Below are 21,672 nucleotides of genomic sequence, written 5' to 3'. Positions count from 1 at the left end.
TATCAATAATGTCAATGTGAGAGGTCCTGGATTATGGTTACAGAAACAATTTTTATTTTACTTTTTATTTTTTAATAACTTTTTATTGACAGAAGCCATGCCAGGGTAATTTTTTACAGCATTATCCCTTGCACTCACTTCTGTTCTGATTTTTCCCCTCCCTTCCTCCACCCCTTTCCCCAGATGGCAAGCACTCCTTTACATGTTAAATAGGTTACAGTATATCCTAGGATACAATATATGTGTGCAGAACCGAATAGTTTTCTTGTTGCACAGGGAGAATTGGATTCGGAAGGTTTAAGTAACCTGGGAAGAAAAACAAAAATGCAAGCAGTTTATATTCATTTCCCAGTGTTCTTTCTTTGGGTGTAGCTGCTTCTGTCTATTCTTGATCAATTGAAACAGAATTATCTCTCTTTATCGAAGAGATCACTTCCATCAGAATACATCCACAAACAGTATCATTGTTGAGGGGATAGAAAAATGAAATTTCTAACAAATATGTCTAGTGAAACTAAACACATTTCCTTATTGGTCATGTCCAAAAATATATTTGTCTTCATCTTTGGTCCATCACATCTTGTGAGTAGGTGGGTAATATTCTTTAAAAGCCTTCTGGAATTATGATTGATCATTGGGTTGAGCAGTTTGTCTTTCAAAATCGGTTGTTTTTACAGTGTTGTTATTATTATATAAATTGTTCTCCTGGGTATACTCATTTAACTTTAAATTAGTTCATGCAAATCTTTCTTCCTAGGTTCCTGAAAACATTTCATCATTTTGTATAGCATAGCAGACTTTGGTTACATTCATATACCATAATTTATTAAGCTATGTCCTAATTGATAGATGCTCTCACTGTTTTCCACTATGAAAAGTTGCTATAAAATTTTTTATATGGATAGAACTTGAATCAAAAGATATGCACAGTTGAGTAGCTTTTGAGAACATAGTTCTAAATTACTTTCCAGAATAACTGGACGAGTGTACTGTTCATCAACTGTGCTCATTTTCCTGCAGCTTCTCCAATACTTTTCATTGAGTTTTTTGGTCTATTTTGCTAGTCTGATAGGTGTGAAGTTTGGAATCCTCTCAGAGTTACTTTAAGTTTGAATTTATATAATAATTAATTAGTTGGAATATTTTTTCCTATGGCTGTCAATGGCTTGAATTTCCTTCTCTAAAAATGCTTACTTATAATAATTTTAACCATTTATCAATTGGGGAATGATTTTTAGTGTTATAAATTTGAATTTCTTTCCTATATATCTTTCTTGAAACTAAAATCTTTATCAGAGTAACTTGCTGCAAAGATTTTTTCTCTTACTATACATGTTTTCTTATTGATCTTTGCTGTATTGGATTTGTTTGTGTAAATCTTTAATTTTATGTGATTAAACTTGTCTATTTTGTCTTCTGCCTTTCCAGCCTTCAAAAACAAAATTATTTCTTTGTTCAGATAAAGAATTTGTTTTAAGGATTTTTGCCCAATTTCCTTTTTTTTTTCTTGACTTTCATTTTGGATTACTTGTCAGGGTAAACCCAAGAAGAATGAAAGTCTGTGGAGTGTGGCAAGGGGTGTCTGTCGAATGCTACGTAAAAACTTTGGCTGTGTCCGAGTGGATTTTGCCCAGCCATTCTCCTTAAAGGTGAGTGAAAAGCATCAAGATTCTGTGCAAAGTAGAGTACCAGGCTGAAAGCTAGGGCATCTTGATTCTACAGCTTTAGCAGCTCCATTCTGTAAAATGAGGAGATTGAATTACAGGTTCATCAGTTCTGTTAACCTAAGACTGGAAATGGAAATGAGAGACAATTAGTGGATATGAGGAGGGAACTCAAGAGGCAGGGACTTCTTCATTATAATCATTTTTCTTTTACATAAGAATATGTTAATTTGCCATGCCTGATAATAACCCATCCTTAGAATTTCAATAGTCATACATATTAAGTTTATCTAAAACTTTCCCCTGTTGCATGTATCTCTAGATGTTTTCTCAAGCTTTTTTTATAAGCTCTTAAAAGATAGTTACTGTATTTGATCATATGCTAGTTCTCTACAATCTCTACAATCTATTATAATTTATGTAACTCATGTATTACAAAGTTTATTGGTAAAATTGTTGCCATCCTGACTATCATTGTTATTAATATGTGCCTTTTCTAGATAATAAAAAATATTTGGAATTAAGATTCTCTATGAGTGATGGTATATCAAGTGAGAAAAAATAAGTTAACTGATAAGTTCCACCCACTTTGATTTGGAAAATGTCTTAAAATTTGAGTTTACCTAATCATTATTAGTTGGAATATTTTCTAACTTATGGGCTACAGATACTTGAGAGTGTGAAGTTTCTGTGAAGAGCCCATGAATTCAAATTTGCATTCATATTTTTTCTGTTAGTGGAAACCAATGCTACAACTAATATCATGTGGTTTCACATAATTTTTAGATACATGGATTTTCATAGTCAAAAGACTGGGAAAGCACTGAACTAATTTAGCACTGTAAAATGTTTGTATGTATGTAATAGTTTTGGAAAATTAGCAGCTTTTCCTTTCCTTTCCCCCTACCCCCAATCTTTAATATTTCTACCAAGGTTACTATCAATGGGAAAATGTTAGACATGGAATGAAAATTTGTTGTTGAAATCCCAACTATCAAATACCTAGTACCCTTTTATCCATTAGCGTATGCTAATTAAATTTGTATTTAATTTTATATTTAATTTAAATTTATCCTTTTTATAATCTTTGGAAGACTAGATGAGTATATTTCTAATTATTTTGAGTGTCATAAATCATTGAAAACAATTATTCTTAACTCATAACTTTTTTTCTAAAAAAAAAAAAGCAAATGGATGAATTATGATGATATAATTTTACAGGAATACTTAGAGAGTCAAAGTCAGAAACCTATGCCTGCCCCACTTACCTTGGAGCAAGCTTTGCTACCAGCTATACTTCCTTCCAGGTAAAGTTTTCAGAATATTTGGTTTATTATTAAAATACTTCAAGAAATGAAATTACTTCAAGAAATGAAAATAAATTAGAAAAAGTTTTTTGTTTTTGTCTTTCCTACATAATTTTCCTGATAGCCTGAGATAATACTTTGGATTCTGTTATCATCTTTTGATTATTTCTACAATAAGTACTTGAACTAAGGGGCCAGTTACCATCTGAGAATTATTTATAGATGAATAGTGATGAATAGTGAGCTTTATGATTATTATAGTTTAAATTAGTGGCAGCAATAGGTTTTACATAATGCATTTTAATTTAATGTGTAAAAAATTACTATAATGTGTATAATGTGTAAAAAAATAATAATGTGTAAAAAAATAATAATGCTATTTTAATTTTACCTAATTTTTCATTAGACCAATTGAACAAGGTCTTGCTTTAGGAACAACTTCTGAGTTACATGAACTTTGAAGTATGTTTTAATGAGATTATCACATTGTGCTTTTTGTACTTATTCATTGGATAAAGTGTTGCTGTGATGAATGACAGTGATAATTCAAATATGTTATATTTCTTGAGTATAATATCAAAAGCTAGATTAATTAATTTGTTAATGCAGAAAAGCATCTTTTTTTAAAGGAGTGGAAAAATTTTGAAGCCAATTAGCCATAGGAGTTGATAGCTTAGCATGCCTTTTAACTTAAAGTATATTTTATTTCTTGCTCTAGCAGTATGTGTAAGACAAAGCAATTCTTTAGCTTGCTTGTAAGAAGATGGAAATTGCATGTACTATCATATGGTCACTTTACTAGCTGTTTTTACATAATTTATGTATTGAGGGTTGGGTTCAACTCTAGGAGCAGATGGCATATATAGTCAAGACTTATATAGAACAAAAAAAACCCCTTAAAACTAATGTTTTTTAAAGTTGGGATTCATTATACATTTTACAATGTAAATTAAATTTTTTTTCCAGACCTAATGATGATGCTGCTGATGAAGCTAGAGAAGCTACAGTTAATGAATCCAGAAATGTAAATGATGAGCCATTCAGGAGGAAGCTAATAGCAAATCTTGCTGAGCACATTATGTTTAGTAAGTGAAATATCAAAGCATTTGAAATTCAGTTGTTATTTGTTTTACTGGAAAGCTTAATTGATTTAATTTGGCTTACTGAGGACATATTTCTATAGGTGTTTTTGGAACTAACTTTTTTAAATGAGTTAATCATTTTCATATAATACAGATTACTATATATATATCTCTTAAGGTAGATTTATTCTAGATTTCCAACTAACTGCATTGTAAATTATCACTAGCTTGGTAAATTCAGTAACTGAGCTTTTTATTATGATTTATAAGAAGTAAGGATTAAAAATGTAATGTTTCTCATTTTACTTCAGTTTTTCCTGAAAACATTCTACTTGAAATGAAAGTTAAATGAAATGAACTATGTGGACTTAATCCTACATAGTATTTCTCTTAACTGCAGACTTTACTTGGGCTCTGAAGCATTTAGGTCTACTAAATCTATTAAAGATTTTGCTATAGGGAAACATGCTTAAGATGATCACAGGGCTCTGTGCAAATACTTTGTGTGAACAGAAAATTATGAGACACATAAAAATGCAGGAGGAAAAAACTCCTTTTTTTCATTCCAACATCATCAGCTGAGTTGTCAGTCAGTTATGATTCTCCTGGATTATTATATGTAGCTGAATGGACTGACACTGATTGATGTAGTAATTTTTTAAAAATTTAATTTAATTTAATTTTTAAATTTATTTTATAATAACTTTTTATTGACAGAACCCATGCCAAGATAATTTTTTACAACATTATCCCTTGCACTCACTTCTGTTCCGATTTTTCCCCTCCCTCCCTCCACTCCCTCTTCTAGATGGCAAGCAGTCCTATATATGTTAAATATGTTGCAATATTTGATGTAGTAATTTTGAAGAATATCCTGCTTCCACTCCCTGTTTATTTGACACAGGAATGCAAATTTTCTACTGATGGCAAAATGATACGAATTTGAGCTGCATTCTGAGCACATCAGAACAGCAGAGGATCCTATTAAGTCCTTATTTCAGCCTAAATGTATTTCAGCTTAGTGTATCATAAGTAACTGGGGAAACAGCATTGGGATGGCATACAGATAGCCTACTACTAATGGGCTTCCCCATATGTCAGCAAAATATTTGAGTGTGATTACAGCTTTAGCTATTCAGTAATTCATGTACAAAAAAGATAATCTGTGGAAAAGTTCTCCTCTTCCTTTAGTTGGATGATGTGTATGTTTTTAATAACATATAGTTTCCCCTGGTTTGGGAAGTCAAGTCTAATCTTTCCTCTAGTTATCCCAACTACATTGCATTTTTTAAACTGCTTTTGATAAAGCCTTTAAATTAATATAAAACATATACAAATACATTAAATTTAATGTTTAAATAATTAATGTAATTGAATTATATATATATAAATATAAAACAAAGAAAATGAAGGTGAATAGAAACTTGAGAATTTAAAAACAGACTCTTGGTGACACTAGTATCATTGCTTTTGTGATTCTTTAATTTTAAAATATAACTGGTTTGAGAAAGAATGGGTTTATTGGTTTAAAAGAAGTTTGCAGTAGATATGTTCAGAAAATAATCTAAAAAATTGGTTGCTGGATCTGTTTTGAAATCCTGATCTATCATTCTTTAATATAGGTGAAGAGTATGAATTTGTTCCATTTGACATTTCATTATCTTTCTGATAATGTCCTTCTTTCCCATTCTTTTATGTTCACTTACTTGTTTGGTTTATAATTTTGTACATTACTCTAGATGTTCTTTTATGAACTATATCAGTATGCTAAGAAAATTTTAAATGATAGGGTACACTTGAAAGAATGGTAAAGATGTGTAGGCATAAATAAAGTAGAAGGAAATCTGGGACAATGGTAGCATTCCAGGAAGGATTAAATAAACTATTTTCTGGTATGAATAACTTTGAAGGGACAGGATGTGTATTGAAAAGAATACTGGAATTGGGATTAAAAAGTCCTAACTTGAAGTCCCAGCTAATTTCTAGTGCTGACCAAGGTATCCTAACTAGTTTAAAGAGTAATGTCACCATTTTCAAATGATGAAACTGAGGTCTAGAGGTTATCCCATATGGCTATTAGGAAAATGTTTTGTAAACCACTATTATGTGTGGATTGTTGTTATTTGTTTAGTAAGTAGTTACTGTGTAGTTCACGCTTTCTTAAATTTGTAGGAGATAAAAGGAAACATTGGATGGCATCAGGACTCAAGAAATTTATAATCTATTAAATGAGGAAATACAAAAACATAAATATACTACAATGAACGTATAGGATCTATGTGAAAAGAATACCAAGTCCTCTTTCTTGGTGAATCTGTCCTTCAGTTTTGGGGCCTATCAAGAAAAAACAAAACCAATCCCTGTTGAAGGGATTCTGTACTAGCTCTTCTTCCACGCACCTAACTCTTCTCTAATTTGAAGAGTGTTTTATACTAAGCTCTGGCATACACAGAGAATGTATCAGAGATACACTAATAATAAATTTGCTAGTAGCTTCTTATCCTTAAATACATTTTATTTGAGGCACAGATGTTTTCTAAGTTAAGAGGTGTGTGATTCAGTGACCAGAGCACAGGGCTTGGACTTAGGAAGACCTGAGTTTAAATCCAGCCTCAGATACTAACTAGCCATGTGACCCTGAGCTCTAATTGATCCTCTAATTTTTTTTTTCCTGAGGCAATTGGGGTTAAGTGACTTGCCCACGATCACACAGCCAAGAAGTGTTAAGTGTTTGAGGCCAGATTTGAAATCAGGTCCTCCTACCTTCAGGGCTGGTGCTCTATCCACTGTGCCACCTAGCTGTCCCTGAACCTCTAATTTCTTGACAAAAGGATCCACTGGAGAAAGAAATAATAACTGCTCCAGGATTTTTGTCAAGAAAACCCCATGGACAACAAATGTTTTCTAAGTTGTGGTAGAAAGTTGAAGCCACTTTTTTTTTTTTTTCCTAGCTGCTAACAAGTCATGTGCTGTTATGTCAACACATATAGTGGCCTGTTTACTACTCTATAGACATCGGCAGGTAAGTCTGTGATGTTTTGAAGAGGTACGTTATAAAATATTTGTGAGTGTTTTGTCATCAATTAATATTTAGCTGAACATCTGTTGTGTGTTCAGCTTCATGTTAGCAACTGTTAAATACAAAGGATAAGAGACAACTTCTGAATCTCCAAGAAGTTCAATCTTCTTGGAGAAATACAGTGTGCATGTGGAACATAATATAAAATCAAATGCTTCTTGTGTATGATAGATGCTTTATACTTGAGAAGTTATATGGAATTCATTGTCAATATTCATAATTGGGAACCTACCTGAATTTACATTTCTCTGTTCTCAAGGTGACTAAAACATCACCCAAAGATCAGATTTTTAAAAAATAGTTTTCCTAATCTAAGTATTTTTAACCTGGATTCTGATGACATGTAAATAACGATCAGGCTTTTCATCTTTAGCCTTGTGATTGAATTACACTTTTTATTTTTTGCCTACTTTGTGACCCAGCTCTATAGAAATTTGCTGGATTTTTTTTTTTAATGTCATCTGATCTTATTTCCATGTATATTAATGGTGAGGAATGGTTTCTCTTTACATTGGGATGACATGACAAAAAAAACAAATCACTTGTTAAATATTTTTGGTGTATTGACTTGTCCAAGATGACTACCTTAATGTGATGAAACTTTTTTCTGTTTTTACAGGGAATTGACCTTTCTACCTTGGTAGAAGACTTTTTCATTATGAAAGAGGAAGTGCTAGCCCGAGATTTTGACTTGGGGTTCTCAGGAAATTCAGAAGATGTAGTCATGCATGCACTACAGCTTCTGGGAAACTGTGTAACCATTACCAACACCAGCCGAAATGATGAATTCTTCATTACTCCAAGCACAACTATTCCTTCTGTTTTTGAACTTAATTTCTACAGCAATGGGGTGCTACACGTTTTCATCATGGAGGCCATTATGGGTTTGTAGATCCATATTGTTACATTAACTAAGACTAGAGAAGACTGAGTTTCAATGTCAGAGCAGAGATTTGTGGTTAAAAAAAAAAATCCAAACAATTAGACATTGTTTTTCTGGTAGAACTGAGTTGAAGTAATCAGATAAGAAAAAACTCAGTGTTTAACTAATTCATTTAGTTAGCGTCTATATACTGTATACATAGTAATATGATGTGCAATGACTGAAATAGAAAAACAAGGAAATCTTCCTTCCAAGAGCTTTCATTTTTCTTTGAAGACAAAACCAGATGTACATACACAAAATATTTAAATAACAGTGTAAGGCAGAATATGATGAAATAACTACATATGTAATACAGATAATATATGTAACAAAAGTACAGAGAAGGGTAAGCTTATGGATTCAGATGGAAGGGAGGACCCCCTGAGGTGGACTCAGCCTTGGTCATTGTAGGCTGAAGTGGGGGGGAAGGAGTTTCCTGAAGGAGGTTGGGAATTGAACTATAAAAACCAGGTAAAACATGTCTGGATATGGGGAGTGGAATCATTAATTTTTTTTTTTTTATTTTTGGTTTGTTTATTTGTTTTGCTGATGCAATTGGGGTTAAATGATTTGCCCAGGGTCACACAGCTAGGAATTGTTAAGTGTCTGAGGCCACATTTGAACTCAGGTCCTCCTGACTTCAGGGCTGATGCTCTACATTTAAAATTCAATAAATATTTATATGAAGGAACATTTTTAAAAATAAAATTAGTTTGCAGTTATACTGTCTTGTTTTATATACTTAAACAATGGTCCAGTTTGGTCATATTATTAGGTCAGAGGGTTAATCTTGTATTGCAGTAGTTCTCAAACTTTTGTTTTCAATATCTTTAGCCTATTAAAAACGATTGAGGATCTGTCCAAAGAGTTTTTGTTTATGTGGTTTATAATATAGATATCGATCACATTAAAAATAAAAACTAATTATGAATTTGTAGACTCTGAAAGGATTTCAGAGATTCCCAGGTTGCTCTGGACCATACTTTGAGAATCACTGTTGTATTGCTTTTCTAAGTTTCTGTTAGAAAGCCCAAGCTTCTGTTTCTCATTTTTGTTTTCATTTGTTTAGCTTGCAGCCTTTATGCCATCCTGAATAAAAGGTGCTCTGGAGGTACTGGGGGTGTATCACCCAGTATGATTAGCCAAGAACAGCTTGTCCGTAAGGCTGCTGGCTTATGTTATCTGCTTTCTAATGAAGGCACCATATCACTAGTAAGTTAACAATTAATTATGGCATTTGTTCTTATTTATTTCCTTTTCTTGAAAAGATTATTGGAGTCTTTTTCTTAATAGTTTTTTTTTTTCTGTGCTATACCTTTCTATTTCTATTTTGACACATGAACAGTTGTATATATTGGTTTACACAGTTATTGTATACGACTGTGGAGATAATAGATTTAATTGATAAGATATTTCAATCAAGGTTTAAATATTTTCCCTCTAATAAAATCTTATTTGAGTGCCTTTCTGTGTTCTGATGGTAACTATAGGTTCTTGAGAACTTTCAGGATCAAATATAAAATCCTCTGTTCAATTTTATTTCCATCCAAGAACTCTGGGCAATATAGCTACACTAGCGTCCTTGCTATTCCTTGCAATTACATCCCATTTTCCATCATTGTACCTTTCTCTTGGCTATCCCCTATGCCTGGGATATGCTTTCTTTTCACCTACCTCCTGGTTTCTTTCAGGTTCAGCTCAAGTTCTTTTGTAAGAAGCTTCACTCTTCCCTCCACCCTTTCCTTCTTCCTCCTTCCCTTCCTCCCCTCTCTCCCCTTTCTCCTCTCTCTCTCTTGTCTCTGTCTCCATCTCTGTCTGTCTGTCTCTCTGTCTGCCCTACCCCGCTCCCCCCCAGTTATTTTTTTTAATCTTTTTTGTATCTTTAAAGGTTAGCACAATGCCTTGCACATAGTGCTTAATCAATGCTTGTTGATTGATTGTTTAAACTGTATTTTGTAGAAGAATCATTATAGTTAAGTTCAAAGAGGTTCATCACAAATTGACTAAAAAAGATGATTTTTTTTTTTAAGTACAACAACTCTTAGACTGCTAAATTAAAGAGGTGTTTCAATGGAAGAAGTATCTATATCCTCCAAATTATAGAACTTTGAAGTATAATATGTGTAAAGTGCTGTGTATGAACATATGCTTACATATATTCTTTTGATCTTAATAGCCTTGTAATAAATGTTTTATGCTTACTAATAACTAATGATAATACTATAAATTAGAGCTAGAATTGACTATAAAGATTATCTATTCCTGTTGTATAATTTTACAAATGAGGAAACTTCTGGTGAGAAAGCATTAAACTTTTACCTTCTGATGCTAAGTTGTTTCAAATTGTAGTAATTGCTTAATTTTATTGGCATGGTACCATGTTCTTAGAATGAATGTAATTAAATGACTGCATGCTGAATTGTTTTATTTTGGTGGTTTATAAATCAGATAAATATGTATATTCAAGTGAGACTATACTATATTGATATTTGGTGGCCACAGAGAATTTTAGATTATATTTTATTCTCTTGTCCTTTTCTTATGTAAGATAAAATGAGGATCTCATTGGAGAATACTTTGGGTAGTCGTACCTGATTTTCTGTGTATAATTTGAGGTATGTCAGCAAGGGAGGGGTGGAGAAGGGTTATACTCTCTAGACTGGAGACAGCTAGCTATCTTCTTTTCCTTAATAGAGGCTTTCCCATCTATAAGTGGTGTGTAGCCTTTTGGTGTTTAAGGTGATATTTTCCAGAGGAAGGTCCCGTCTTAAGTAGAAGAAAATAGTGTAATATGTTCATTCTAAGGAGTTCTTTAGCTTGATCCATTTGGGAGAAAATTTAGTGAGGACTCAGATCTTGGGAGATGTTGACTTGAAGAGTTAAACAAGATAATTTCTTTTCTTCTCTTGGACCTTATATTCAAATAGTAGGGCTTGATTCTGAAAAAAAAAAGTTTGGTAGTGACAATTTATTTTGTTTGGTTGTGATAAAGAAAAATAAAGATGTTTATTAGCTACCTGAAAAAAAAAAGGTGATTAAAAAATGTGCAGAAAAATGTGAGAAGAAATGCATTTCTACAATATTTTTCTTTTCAGCCTTGCCAGACCTTTTACCAAATTTGTCATGAAGCAGTGGGAAGGTTTATACAGTATGGCATTCTTATAGTAGCTGAGGTAAGAGGAATATTTTATCTTTATTTTTGTATCTGGCTTCTTATCCTCTCCACTCTTTACTTTTTGCATTATGTCCTTATCAGCGGCACTATGTAGAGGGAAAATCTTAGCCTGGAATAACTTAGTTTGTATCATATTGTGGATACGGTGTGAAAGATACCTTGCTATAATTCATGACCTGTAGAACTCTATGTTCTTAGATGAAATGTCATGCATATATCATTGTGACAGCCCATTGACATGAAAGAATTTGTCTTGGGAGCATAGAGATTCCCCTTTTGATCCTTTCTTTATAAGATTGGACTCTCAGTGCTCAAGCCCCAAAGATGCAACTGTGAAAAGAGAAACTCCTTATCTATGGACCCAGTTTAAGGAATGGCCTATGGGCTAGCCAGAGATGCTGAAGAAAACAAACTCATTAATGAGTTTGAATGCCATGAATAATACGACATTACAATGGCAGGCCATCTAATGTTCAGTTTTATTCACAAATAATAGAGAAAAATGGGGGGTGGGGGAGACAAAAGAAAGAAGGATACAAATCAGACATCTACATAATAACGTAGAATAAAACTCATGTGAAAGTAGTGCTGTATGGAGGAACACTGAGGTATGAGTTCATTAAAGTTGTTGATTGAAGGCAAGACTTAGTTCCCTAGTGTGGTATACTCTAGGGAGAGGAAATTTGCTTCTGAGGAGGAATGATTGGGTTCTGGGGAAGAGAGGGCTATTCTAGTGGAGAGGAGATGTACTTCAAAGTACCATTCTGAGAATGGGATACTTAAGTCCTGATTTTGCTAACTACCTAGACCTGGCATTTGCATGTCAAAATTCAGGGAACATAGATGATTTTACATACATATGGGGTAAGGGAGAGAGAGACTGGAAATTGGCAAGTAGCATTTTTGGACATGCAGCTATCTATACCAATGGTTTCCATGTACAGATCTATAAGTTACAACCTCCCATCTGGGAAGTCTGTCATGGTGATCTAACAACACATGTGCAAATGCAATGTTGCCATTTCTTTCCCTAAGCAACCTCTCCTTCCTTAGTTACTTTTCAGTGAAATTCTCATAGCTATTGTCTACTGACTTCAAGGACTCTCTTCTTTCTTCAGTACATTCAGTATCTGATTCAGTTTTTCATCCCCAAATCCTAGCCTCATACTATGGGACTTCAGAATATATGTTGATATTTCCTCAGAGGTCCTAATTTCACAGTTTCTCAACTAGTTTCTTTGTAGTCTCCTCTTCTGCTTTACCTCAATTGCACACTGACTTGATGTGTGATTTTGCCATTGTCCACAAATGAACCATTTCCATGTTCGTAAGTTCTGAAATTCCCTTTGTGGTTGTCATTTCATTTCCTCCTTACAACCCTAAATCTTGTTTTTGTCCTTACCATACTTTTCAATCTCTTAGCCCCTCAATTCTTTCCCAAGCTCTAAACTATGTGGTAGCCACTCTCTTCTCCATTCTCCACCTTAACCTCTTAATGAATCCCTTTAACTTTACACTCTTTTCTTATCTCAAGTCCTTTGTCCCTTTCATCCTCTTGTTGCTTTTGCCTTGCCAAAACTCATCCTTGGGTTATTCCCATCATCTTTTACTTTTCACACCAACTCAAATGCTGATGAATGAAGCTGGAGAAAATAATGAAATGATCCTGACTAGATGCACTGCAAATTTATATTACATAATCTCAACCAGGCCTTTACTGTGTCAAGGCAAATTGTTTGACATTGTGCTAATTGACTCGCTATCCCTCACAGTTTTTCTGAATTTCATCCTTCCTTAAACCTCTCATTGCTTCTTCCTGTCCTCTCAGCTGCTTCATATTTCACTAAAAAAAAGTGAGACTATTTACCAAGAGCTTTCTCTTCTACCCTTCTCATCTCCTAACACCTAGATGCCTTTGACAACTATTTTCCTTTTTTCCTTCTGTCACATGAAGAGATGGCCTTCCTCTTTGTCAAGGCAAAGTCCTCTACGTGTACAAGATCTCATTCAAACCCATGTTGTTCAAAAGATTGTCCCTTCCATCATTTCTACTCTCACTTATTTTTAAGTCTCTCCTTGTATGCTGGCCACTTCCCTGCTGCTTTCAAACATGCCTATGCCTTCTGCATCCTCAAAAAACTCATTCTTTCTAGCTATTGTCCCATATCAAATTGGTTCTCAAAGTCCAGGTTGTATCATGTCACCACACCATTCAGTAAACTCCAAGTGCAAAATTTGGCTTTCAGAGCCTTTCCTAAACCTCTCCCCAACACTTATCTTTCCAGGCTTTTTTTATACCTTAACTCTACATACTTTTTGATCCAAGACTCTGGCTGCTTTGTTCTTTGAATAAGACAATCTATCCAGCGATTCATGCATTATTATCGTCTGTATCATATGCCTGAAATTCTCTCCCTCCTCTTCCTCTCTACCTCTAGGCTTCCTTCAAGTCCTAACTAAAATCCTACTTTCTGCAAGAAGCTTTCTAGTGCCATACTTCTGTTGATTTTTCTCCAGATTTTTCTGTTTATAGTTTGTACATAGTTATTTGCTTGACTGGTTTATCAGACTGAGGGATCAGGAACTGTCTTTTATTTTGCTTTATATCTCCATTCCTGAACTGGCACATTCCTGGTTGTTACATTGTGGATGCTTACTAAATGCTTGTTGACTTGTTGACTGAATAATTTTGATTTTAATTGTAGTTAATCATATGATTAGTTAACCAATGGTAGAATGTATATTCTGGTGACTGCAGGCAGACAATTTGGGAGACATTTCAGCATTATTTTACTTACTTTTGTTAGTGTTTCATAGGAATTTTAGGGAAAAAAAAACTGATTCGTAGGTAAGAAGCTGCTTCAGAATAGGTAGAAAAGTTAAGAGAAAATTGATACCTGAATCAGAGAATGGTTTAGAAAGGACCAATCAGTATGTAGGTTGATTTAATTGGAATTCAAACCTTAAATCTTTTTCTTTTTCTATTTTGTATGTCTGCATTTAATGAGTTATCTCTGTTTTCCTACTGTACTTCTTCCCAATTTAGCAAGATGATCAAGAAGATATTAGTCCTGGTATCACAGAACAGTCCTGGGACAAGAAGCTTCCTGAGCCTTTGTCTTGGAGAAGTGATGAAGAAGATGAGGATAGTGATTTTGGTGAAGAGCAGAGAGATTGCTATCTAAAGGTATTTTTTGCATGAAATTTTAGAGTCTGTGGCAATATGATATTGGTGCAATTAAAATAATGGTTCACTATCAGCATAAAGAAAATAAAGATTATAAAAATGAGAAAGATTAGTATTTGCATAAACTCTTTGTTGATGGAAAATTGTGTGTGTGTGTGTGTGTGTGTGTGTGTGTGTGTGTGTGTGAGTATGTGGGTTTGTGGAGGGAGGAGAGGGAGAGAGATAGAGATCTTATGCAAAACACAAGCATAGCATCAGTTGGTTAGTGTGATTAAATTTATATTAAGGTTTGTTAGCTTGCTGAAAATGTGCCAAATATGAAATATAGGCTCTGTGTGTGTGATTTTGGTATGTCTTTTCTAGATTCAGTCTGTTTTTGTGTGGCTGTCTTAAATAGTTATCTAAAGAATAGTCCTCTGAGATTGTGTTTACTTTTTTTTTAATGATAACTTTCCTTGTTCTATTTTTCAGGTGAGCCAGTCCAAAGAACATCAGCAATTCCTCACTTTCTTGCAAAGGCTCCTTGGACCTTTGTTAGAGGCTTATAGTTCAGCTGCCATCTTCATTCATAATTTCAGTGGCCCTGTCTCGGAACCAGAGTATCTGCAGAAGTTACACAAATACTTAATCACTAGAACAGAAAGGAATGTTGCTGTGTATGGTATGTCAAGTCATTTTTTGAGGGGGTGTGTGTGTGTATGAAGTTGGTGATAGAAATGGCTAAAGAAACTTTTATACTTTTATTTGTGAAAGTGATTTTAGACTGTTGAAGATAGAGATGGATACCCCAACACACACATTTAACAGATGGGAAACTTGAATCCCAGAGATAGGGACATGAATTGGTCAAAAAGGATCACAGCTGTGCCCAAGCTGAGCACAGAGTTCTTACGATTGCCAGGATAGGGCTCCTCCCTTTTATTTTGCTGACTTTTTGCCAATACTAAAAATCTAATGACCATGCTCCCCTCTTAACCTCAATGTCTCCTTTCCCCTTCCACACACAGCTGAGAGTGCTACATATTGTCTTGTGAAGAATGCAGTGAAAATCTTTAAGGATATAGGGGTAGGTCTCCATTTTTGATATTGCAGAAATTTGCTTTCATTTTCATTGTATGTGTATTTAGGCATAACTTTAATTTAAGCTATTCCTGTAGTGCATGGGGGTATATGTGCTTTTTCAGGTTGACAAAGACATTTGTGAATGATGGTGGGTGAAGACTATTTTATGGAATTATTTTTGGCCTATAATCTTGCGCATTTCAATCTAGGGCATCTTTGTACATAACAAGTCTGTGTGTCTTTAGCACCACACAAAAAATGACTAAATTAGCAATTACATTTGAATTTTGCATTTACTTTTAAAATATGATTATGGTTATTAATATTAAGGTGGCCCAACCTTAAACTTGCTGTCATTCATTGTTATGTGTAAAATCAGTGAGGGGTAAAGGATGGCAAGACTGGCAGGACTAACTGATTTGATGGTGGGAATTTTTGAATCTAGTGAAGTTTTAAGTGGTAATTTTTTATTTTTTGGCAAGGCAATTGGGATTAAGTGACTTGCCTGAAGTCACATAGCTAGAAAATGTTATGTGTCTGAGGTCAGATTTGAACTCGGGGCCTCCTGAATCCAGAGCCAGTGCTCTATCCACTATACCGTCTAGCTCCCCCATAAGCTGCTATTTTCAAGGCTATGTTCTGAAGATTATTCACTTATAGTTTAAAGTATTAAACTTGTACTTATAAAATGTAAGCTTCTTGAGAACAAGGAATGTCATTTTCTCTTTGTATCCCCATAATATTTTACCATAATAGTTGCAAATAAATTCAACTGAATTTAATCAAAGCATAAAACTGTTATTATTCAAAACAGGGATTCACATCTTCTTTACCTTTGGTGTCTTTGTGGTGATTGAAGTGACTTCTAGAATAGGTAGAAGGCCAGAGTGGAATACAGATATGAAATGATAAATTAATATGATCTGTTTCCTTCTTTTTTAGGTTTTTAAGGAGACAAAACAAAAGAGAATATCAATTTTGGAACTAAGCAACACTTTTCTACCTCAGTGTAACCGACAGAAACTACTGGAATATATTTTAAGCTTTGTGGTACTATAGAAGAATGGTAACACCTTTGCCTATAGAGAAAAGTACAGGGGGCAATGGGGGAGGGGGGTTGAGGCCAGCACAGTCTTCAGGATTTCACTGGCCTAACAGTCTGAGGTGCCATTATGTAGTAGGACCTTATCTGACTGGATCCACTGGAAGACAAGTGCCTTCTTCCCTCCATGGATTTGTGATAATCCTAATTCTCTGGTAATATAATAACCTACAGTTAACACTTGGATTTAGCTCAATTTGCAAATCAAAATCAGTAGAGTTAAAAATGAAATCTCAGCAAATTGTTTTGGATTTTATTGAATAGCTACATTTTAAGTAACTACTTTTAAGGTATAATTATTGTGTGCAAAAATGTAGATAAACAAAAGCTCCAAGCTTGTTTAGCAAACTTAGTGCTTTCAGCAAATTCACCAGGATTTTAGTGCTTTTAAAAATAAGTTAAAATCATCCATTCACTGACTTTTTTTTATTATCTTTTTTAAAAAAATAGAATAATATAATTTTTCATATATGCACCTTTCATTTGAAAGCTCTTTAAAAATTGAATGGGCTAATGCAAATTGTAGCCTGGGATCAATGTCATTTTCTTTGGAGTCTGACATAGAAGATGTTTTAGAGCTGCATGAAATGAAATATTAGGTTAGATCAAGAAATTAAAATCACTATACATAACATAGCAGGGAATAAATCATGTAGGCAGAGTTCAAAAACAACTGGCCAAGCATCTTTCATTTTGCAAAAAAGTGCCATTGAGTTTTTATTGACTACAGTATGAAACTGATTATTCAGCTAGTGTTCTGGACCTTCTGTTTTATATTCCTCTCCACAAGGTATGCACCTTTCACAGCACTGTCTTTCTACTTCTTTCTGAAGCATGAAGATAATTGCCATCTTCTGGATTGTTCAGAACTGAATTCATTTCTGTAGCATCTGGATGCTTCTTGGAAAGCTCCCACCCAGCCATGGATTTAGCTTAACTTGGCTTCTCTTCAGATGATGAGATCTGAGGCAGCAGTGCTATAGCTGGATTGCTGCTACCTTGTAACTGTTATGTGAAGTAATCATGTAGTGGACAACATTTAGTTTTGTGAAAAATCCGTGGTTCTTCAAAATTACAGGGAAATTATATGCCAAAACCTATCATGTTAAATTGTTATTGAGACCATGCTGTGGCAAATAATTATGAAAGGTTGTCTGTTTGTAATGGGCACGTGCCATTTTGTTAGCAGACAGCATAATTGTATGTTAATTGCACTAATGTTGATATTCCCTTAAGGATAATGTGACATTAAAATGTTTTGTAATGACCTGTTACTCATTATCTCCATGGTAGTATGAAATTAAGAATCATTTTCCCCCCAATGAATGTAGTGTATTGTCTTTAAATCTAATGTAAAATTATCAAGCCTTGTTAATATGGACAACTTTGGTTTTAAATACTATTTAATATTATCTCTTGAAAGATCAGGGATTTTTGGATACATATTACTAACTGGCATTACACAAAACTTCTTACTTATAAAGTGTCCAGCAATAATGCTGTCATTTTGTTATCCTTTTTCCCAAGAGTCAAATTTCAAGTTAAATCATAACTTTTTCTTTCATAATGCTTTTCAGTAAACTAAGATAATAATTATTTTGATAGTAAATTAATCTGAAGGATTTGCACATCCCTTCTGGTCCTCTAGTCTTCCAAATTACCATGGGGTAGGTGGAAGAGAAATGAAATTCATAGTTTAACTCTTCCAGTTTATTAGCCAGGCAATACTTTTATATTAGGTGGGATACTACTCTTGGAAGAAATGCTTAGGAGAGCTTCCTTCCCCACTCCCCCTCCTTAGTTTTTCTTTATCTTGGGGAATCAGGTTTTAAAAAAATATCATCTTAGGGGATTTGGGGAAATCCAGTGAACTCTACCCTTTTTTAAACTCCCTAATTTTCAATTCAAGACTTTGCCAGCTCTCTTGTAATGCGCTGCTAAGCTGATGTGGAAAGATCTACTGCACAATCGATCCATCAGAGATCTGCTATGTTCAACTTGAGCCTACTTTGAGGAATGAGTAATAACTTTACTATTTATTTCCTGTTGATACTTTTAGATCCTACCTAATTTAGATCTAATGTAAAATTACCAAGACTTGTTAATACAGACAACTTTGGTTTTAAACACTAATTGTATCTCTTGAAAGATCAGGGATTTTTGGATACATATTACTAACTGTCATTACACAAAACTTCTTACTTAAAGTATCCAGCAGTGATGCTGTGATCTTGTAATTCTTCTTCCTAAGAGTCAAATTCCAAGTTCTTTCATATTGCTTCTGTGTTTTTTTTTTCCCTCCTTAGAAATCTAGTCAGATGCTTTGGAAAATGAAATAAATAATCTTACTACTTAACTAACTCACTGTGAGCATAATCATGCATGTGATTAACAGGTGCTCTGAAAACTTTTTTTAAGGAAGAAAAATCTCAACCAAAGTTATACTAATTCAGAGATTCAGAGATAGATTTAGAATAATGCACTATTCAATGCCTCATTTAATGGAATACATTTAGTTTATTTGTAGTGAAACTGCAAAAGACAGAGCTCCATCCCACTTGACTGTAGCCAAAGCATACTCTTTGCAAACAGATATTTTCTGTATAATATTTTCTTAAAGCTGGTGGCTTCCATTTAAAGCTAAACAGACTAGGTGCTTGTAAATACTTTATTATAGTTTACTATACCGCATGCGCTTATGAAAATCCCAAGTGCATGTCTTCTAGGGGAAGACTGTGAATGAAGGACAGACCAAGTAATAAGAAACTTCACTCTTTTTAATGACAGTGTCCTATGTAATTCAGATTAGCAGGAAAGGAAACATTTTTTTCCCTTTTAAAAACAACAAAAAATCTAACAAAATGAAATCTTTTCAACTAGAACAGAAGAGAATACTATCTAAATCTAGATTACTGTGAATTTAGATTTTAAGTAATTTGGAAAAGATTAGGGTTTTAAAAAAAATCAGTGACAAAAAATGAAATTACACTGAAGCAAAAGGTAACTTGCATGCATTTTATATGATCGTGTTGCATATAATGGGTGCATATGTGAGTGTCTATGTGCACATGTGCACACACATGCACATACTTATATTTCCCCTGGAGCTAATAAGCACAGAAAACTATTGTGATGTTGGGTTACTAAAGGGAAAAGCTTTTCTTTTGGAGGGTTAACCTCAAGGCTGGTTCATCTCAAAGATCTTGGATCTCTGTTTGAAAGCATAGAGCTATTGCTCTGATTTGGGATAAATATGTTCATAATGATCTAGAAGTCAATGTTGGCATTGCTGAATGTAGATTGATTTGAACAAGTAGTTCTAGAATTTATATAGGATGGAACCTTTCTATTGATTTTTGCTGATTCTAGTTTGGAAAAGTTAGAATGTAAAAATCAGTTTGGTTCTTTTTAGGAACTGAGACTCAGTACCTTTCATGTAGTTTAATAGAAACTAATGATTATGTTTTGCAAGAGAAATTTTTGACCTTGTTCTAATATCTCAAACTCAGAAATGCCTTGATGGCAGTTTTTAAAGTACTTGCCTGTTTCTGTATATAAAATAACAAATTACTATTGTAAAAATATTGTTAGAATATGTTGTAAAAAATAACCGAGTGTGAACTAAACCAGTTTGGAAATGTTAGCTAATTTCTATGCCTGTTAAATGTCATGTCAGAAGCACAGAAATGTAGTTTTATTATAATAAATTACAAAATCACAATGTACTTCATGTCTCTGTACTTTCTTTTTGAGAGGTGGAGGGGAAAAGTTATTATTTAATTCTAAAGGTGGATAGAATGGGGAGTAGAAGCACATCACTGGGAATCCTTTCATATTCTTCTTAGCTTTATACAAATCATTAAATTGTTAACTTAAAAAAATAACATCTGATTTCACTGGCATTGGGAACTCTCAGTGACAATTTTCCTCCACCAATAAATATTGACAGTATCTCGGTAACTTGCAGTCTCAGCATCGAGAACTTGTGACTTGCTGATAGTCAAAAAACTATTAGAACTTATCAGAAATGTCTTGAAACCAGGTTTTCCTGACTCCAAAGCAGGATTTCTTTCTATTTTGCCAAATATCTTCTCTTGTCAGAATCTAATTCTACTTATATTTTAAAATGTATCATGAACATCATAGAGGAGTAGTTCTCTAGTCAATTTCACAGAGGTTTTAACTTGTGATGTGTGTACCTTTTATTTGTGTTAACTACTCTTGAAAAAGCACTAGTAACCTTGGTGCTAGGCCTTATCCTAGAATAGGCTTCTTAAATTTTTTCTGCTTGCAACCCCTTTTTCCCTGAGAAATTTTTACATGACCCTGGGTAAATTAGATAGATAAAATAAGTATACAAACCAAACATTTACTAATAATAAATCATAATTTTGCTACCTCCCACATTATTATATGAGTCACATGGAGTCATGAACCACAGTTTGTCCTAGAATATTAAAGTGTCAGAATATTCAAGATGAGAATTTTTAGCTTTTCAAAAGGAATTTTTAAAATGATTTGTATCTTCTGATTATTTAAGAGCTTATATTTAATGACAACATATAAATGGGAACAATAGGAAGGTGAAAGTGCTTAATAGTTACTAACAGTTGTTCAATTGGCATTGAATGAAAACATCTATCAAAAATAGAATCTATCCTGTATGAATTAATTTTTTATGGCATCTTGAAAAACAAGTAAAAGTCCAATTTATAGAAATATTGGCACTACAGAGGACAGAGAAGGTGGGACGAGCTTCTACAGATGTTTCTGTAATATTGATCCATAGAAGGCTATGATATTCTGTCTCTTGAACTACTTCCCTTTATAGAGACTTTATTTGTGATTATCATCATATTAATCATTATATATTAACATAAGCTCATTTCTCAGAGGCTTTGAGGGAAAAGGCTTTGAGGATTATATAATGGTTAAAATTTTTTTGAGGAAGTCTCAGTCACTAGGTACACACAAATGTTCTTATTTGCTTCAAAGCATAAAAAATAATTCCATAGGGGATAGTATAGTGGCTCTTATTTAGTGTCCATATGCATTGCTGCACTCTCCCTGCCCTCTTATGTATTATTTG

At 33.7% G+C, this 21,672-nt stretch overlaps 1 protein-coding gene across 4 annotated transcripts in view; it reads left to right on the top strand.

Moving 5' to 3' along the window:
* GPAM (glycerol-3-phosphate acyltransferase, mitochondrial) overlaps positions 1-20,308 on the top strand; it is a 72,271-nt gene extending 51,963 nt beyond the window's left edge. For all 4 annotated transcript variants that reach the window (XM_051981408.1, XM_051981404.1, XM_051981406.1 and 1 more), the window contains exons 12-22: positions 1,536-1,649; positions 2,886-2,971; positions 3,938-4,056; positions 7,005-7,075; positions 7,752-8,016; positions 9,127-9,269; positions 11,153-11,230; positions 14,279-14,419; positions 14,891-15,080; positions 15,427-15,485; positions 16,424-20,308. In XM_051981408.1, coding sequence (XP_051837368.1) covers positions 1,536-1,649; positions 2,886-2,971; positions 3,938-4,056; positions 7,005-7,075; positions 7,752-8,016; positions 9,127-9,269; positions 11,153-11,230; positions 14,279-14,419; positions 14,891-15,080; positions 15,427-15,485; positions 16,424-16,540 — 1,383 coding nt within the window. In that variant the 3' untranslated portion in view covers positions 16,541-20,308. The remainder of the gene's footprint in view (positions 1-1,535; positions 1,650-2,885; positions 2,972-3,937; positions 4,057-7,004; positions 7,076-7,751; positions 8,017-9,126; positions 9,270-11,152; positions 11,231-14,278; positions 14,420-14,890; positions 15,081-15,426; positions 15,486-16,423) is intronic.
* The last annotated feature ends 1,364 nt before the right edge of the window (positions 20,309-21,672 follow it).

Source organism: Antechinus flavipes, chromosome 2 (assembly GCF_016432865.1).
Source record: "Antechinus flavipes isolate AdamAnt ecotype Samford, QLD, Australia chromosome 2, AdamAnt_v2, whole genome shotgun sequence".
In the NCBI taxonomy this organism is placed as follows: domain Eukaryota; kingdom Metazoa; phylum Chordata; class Mammalia; order Dasyuromorphia; family Dasyuridae; genus Antechinus; species Antechinus flavipes.
This window is presented reverse-complemented; position numbering and strand designations above follow the sequence as displayed.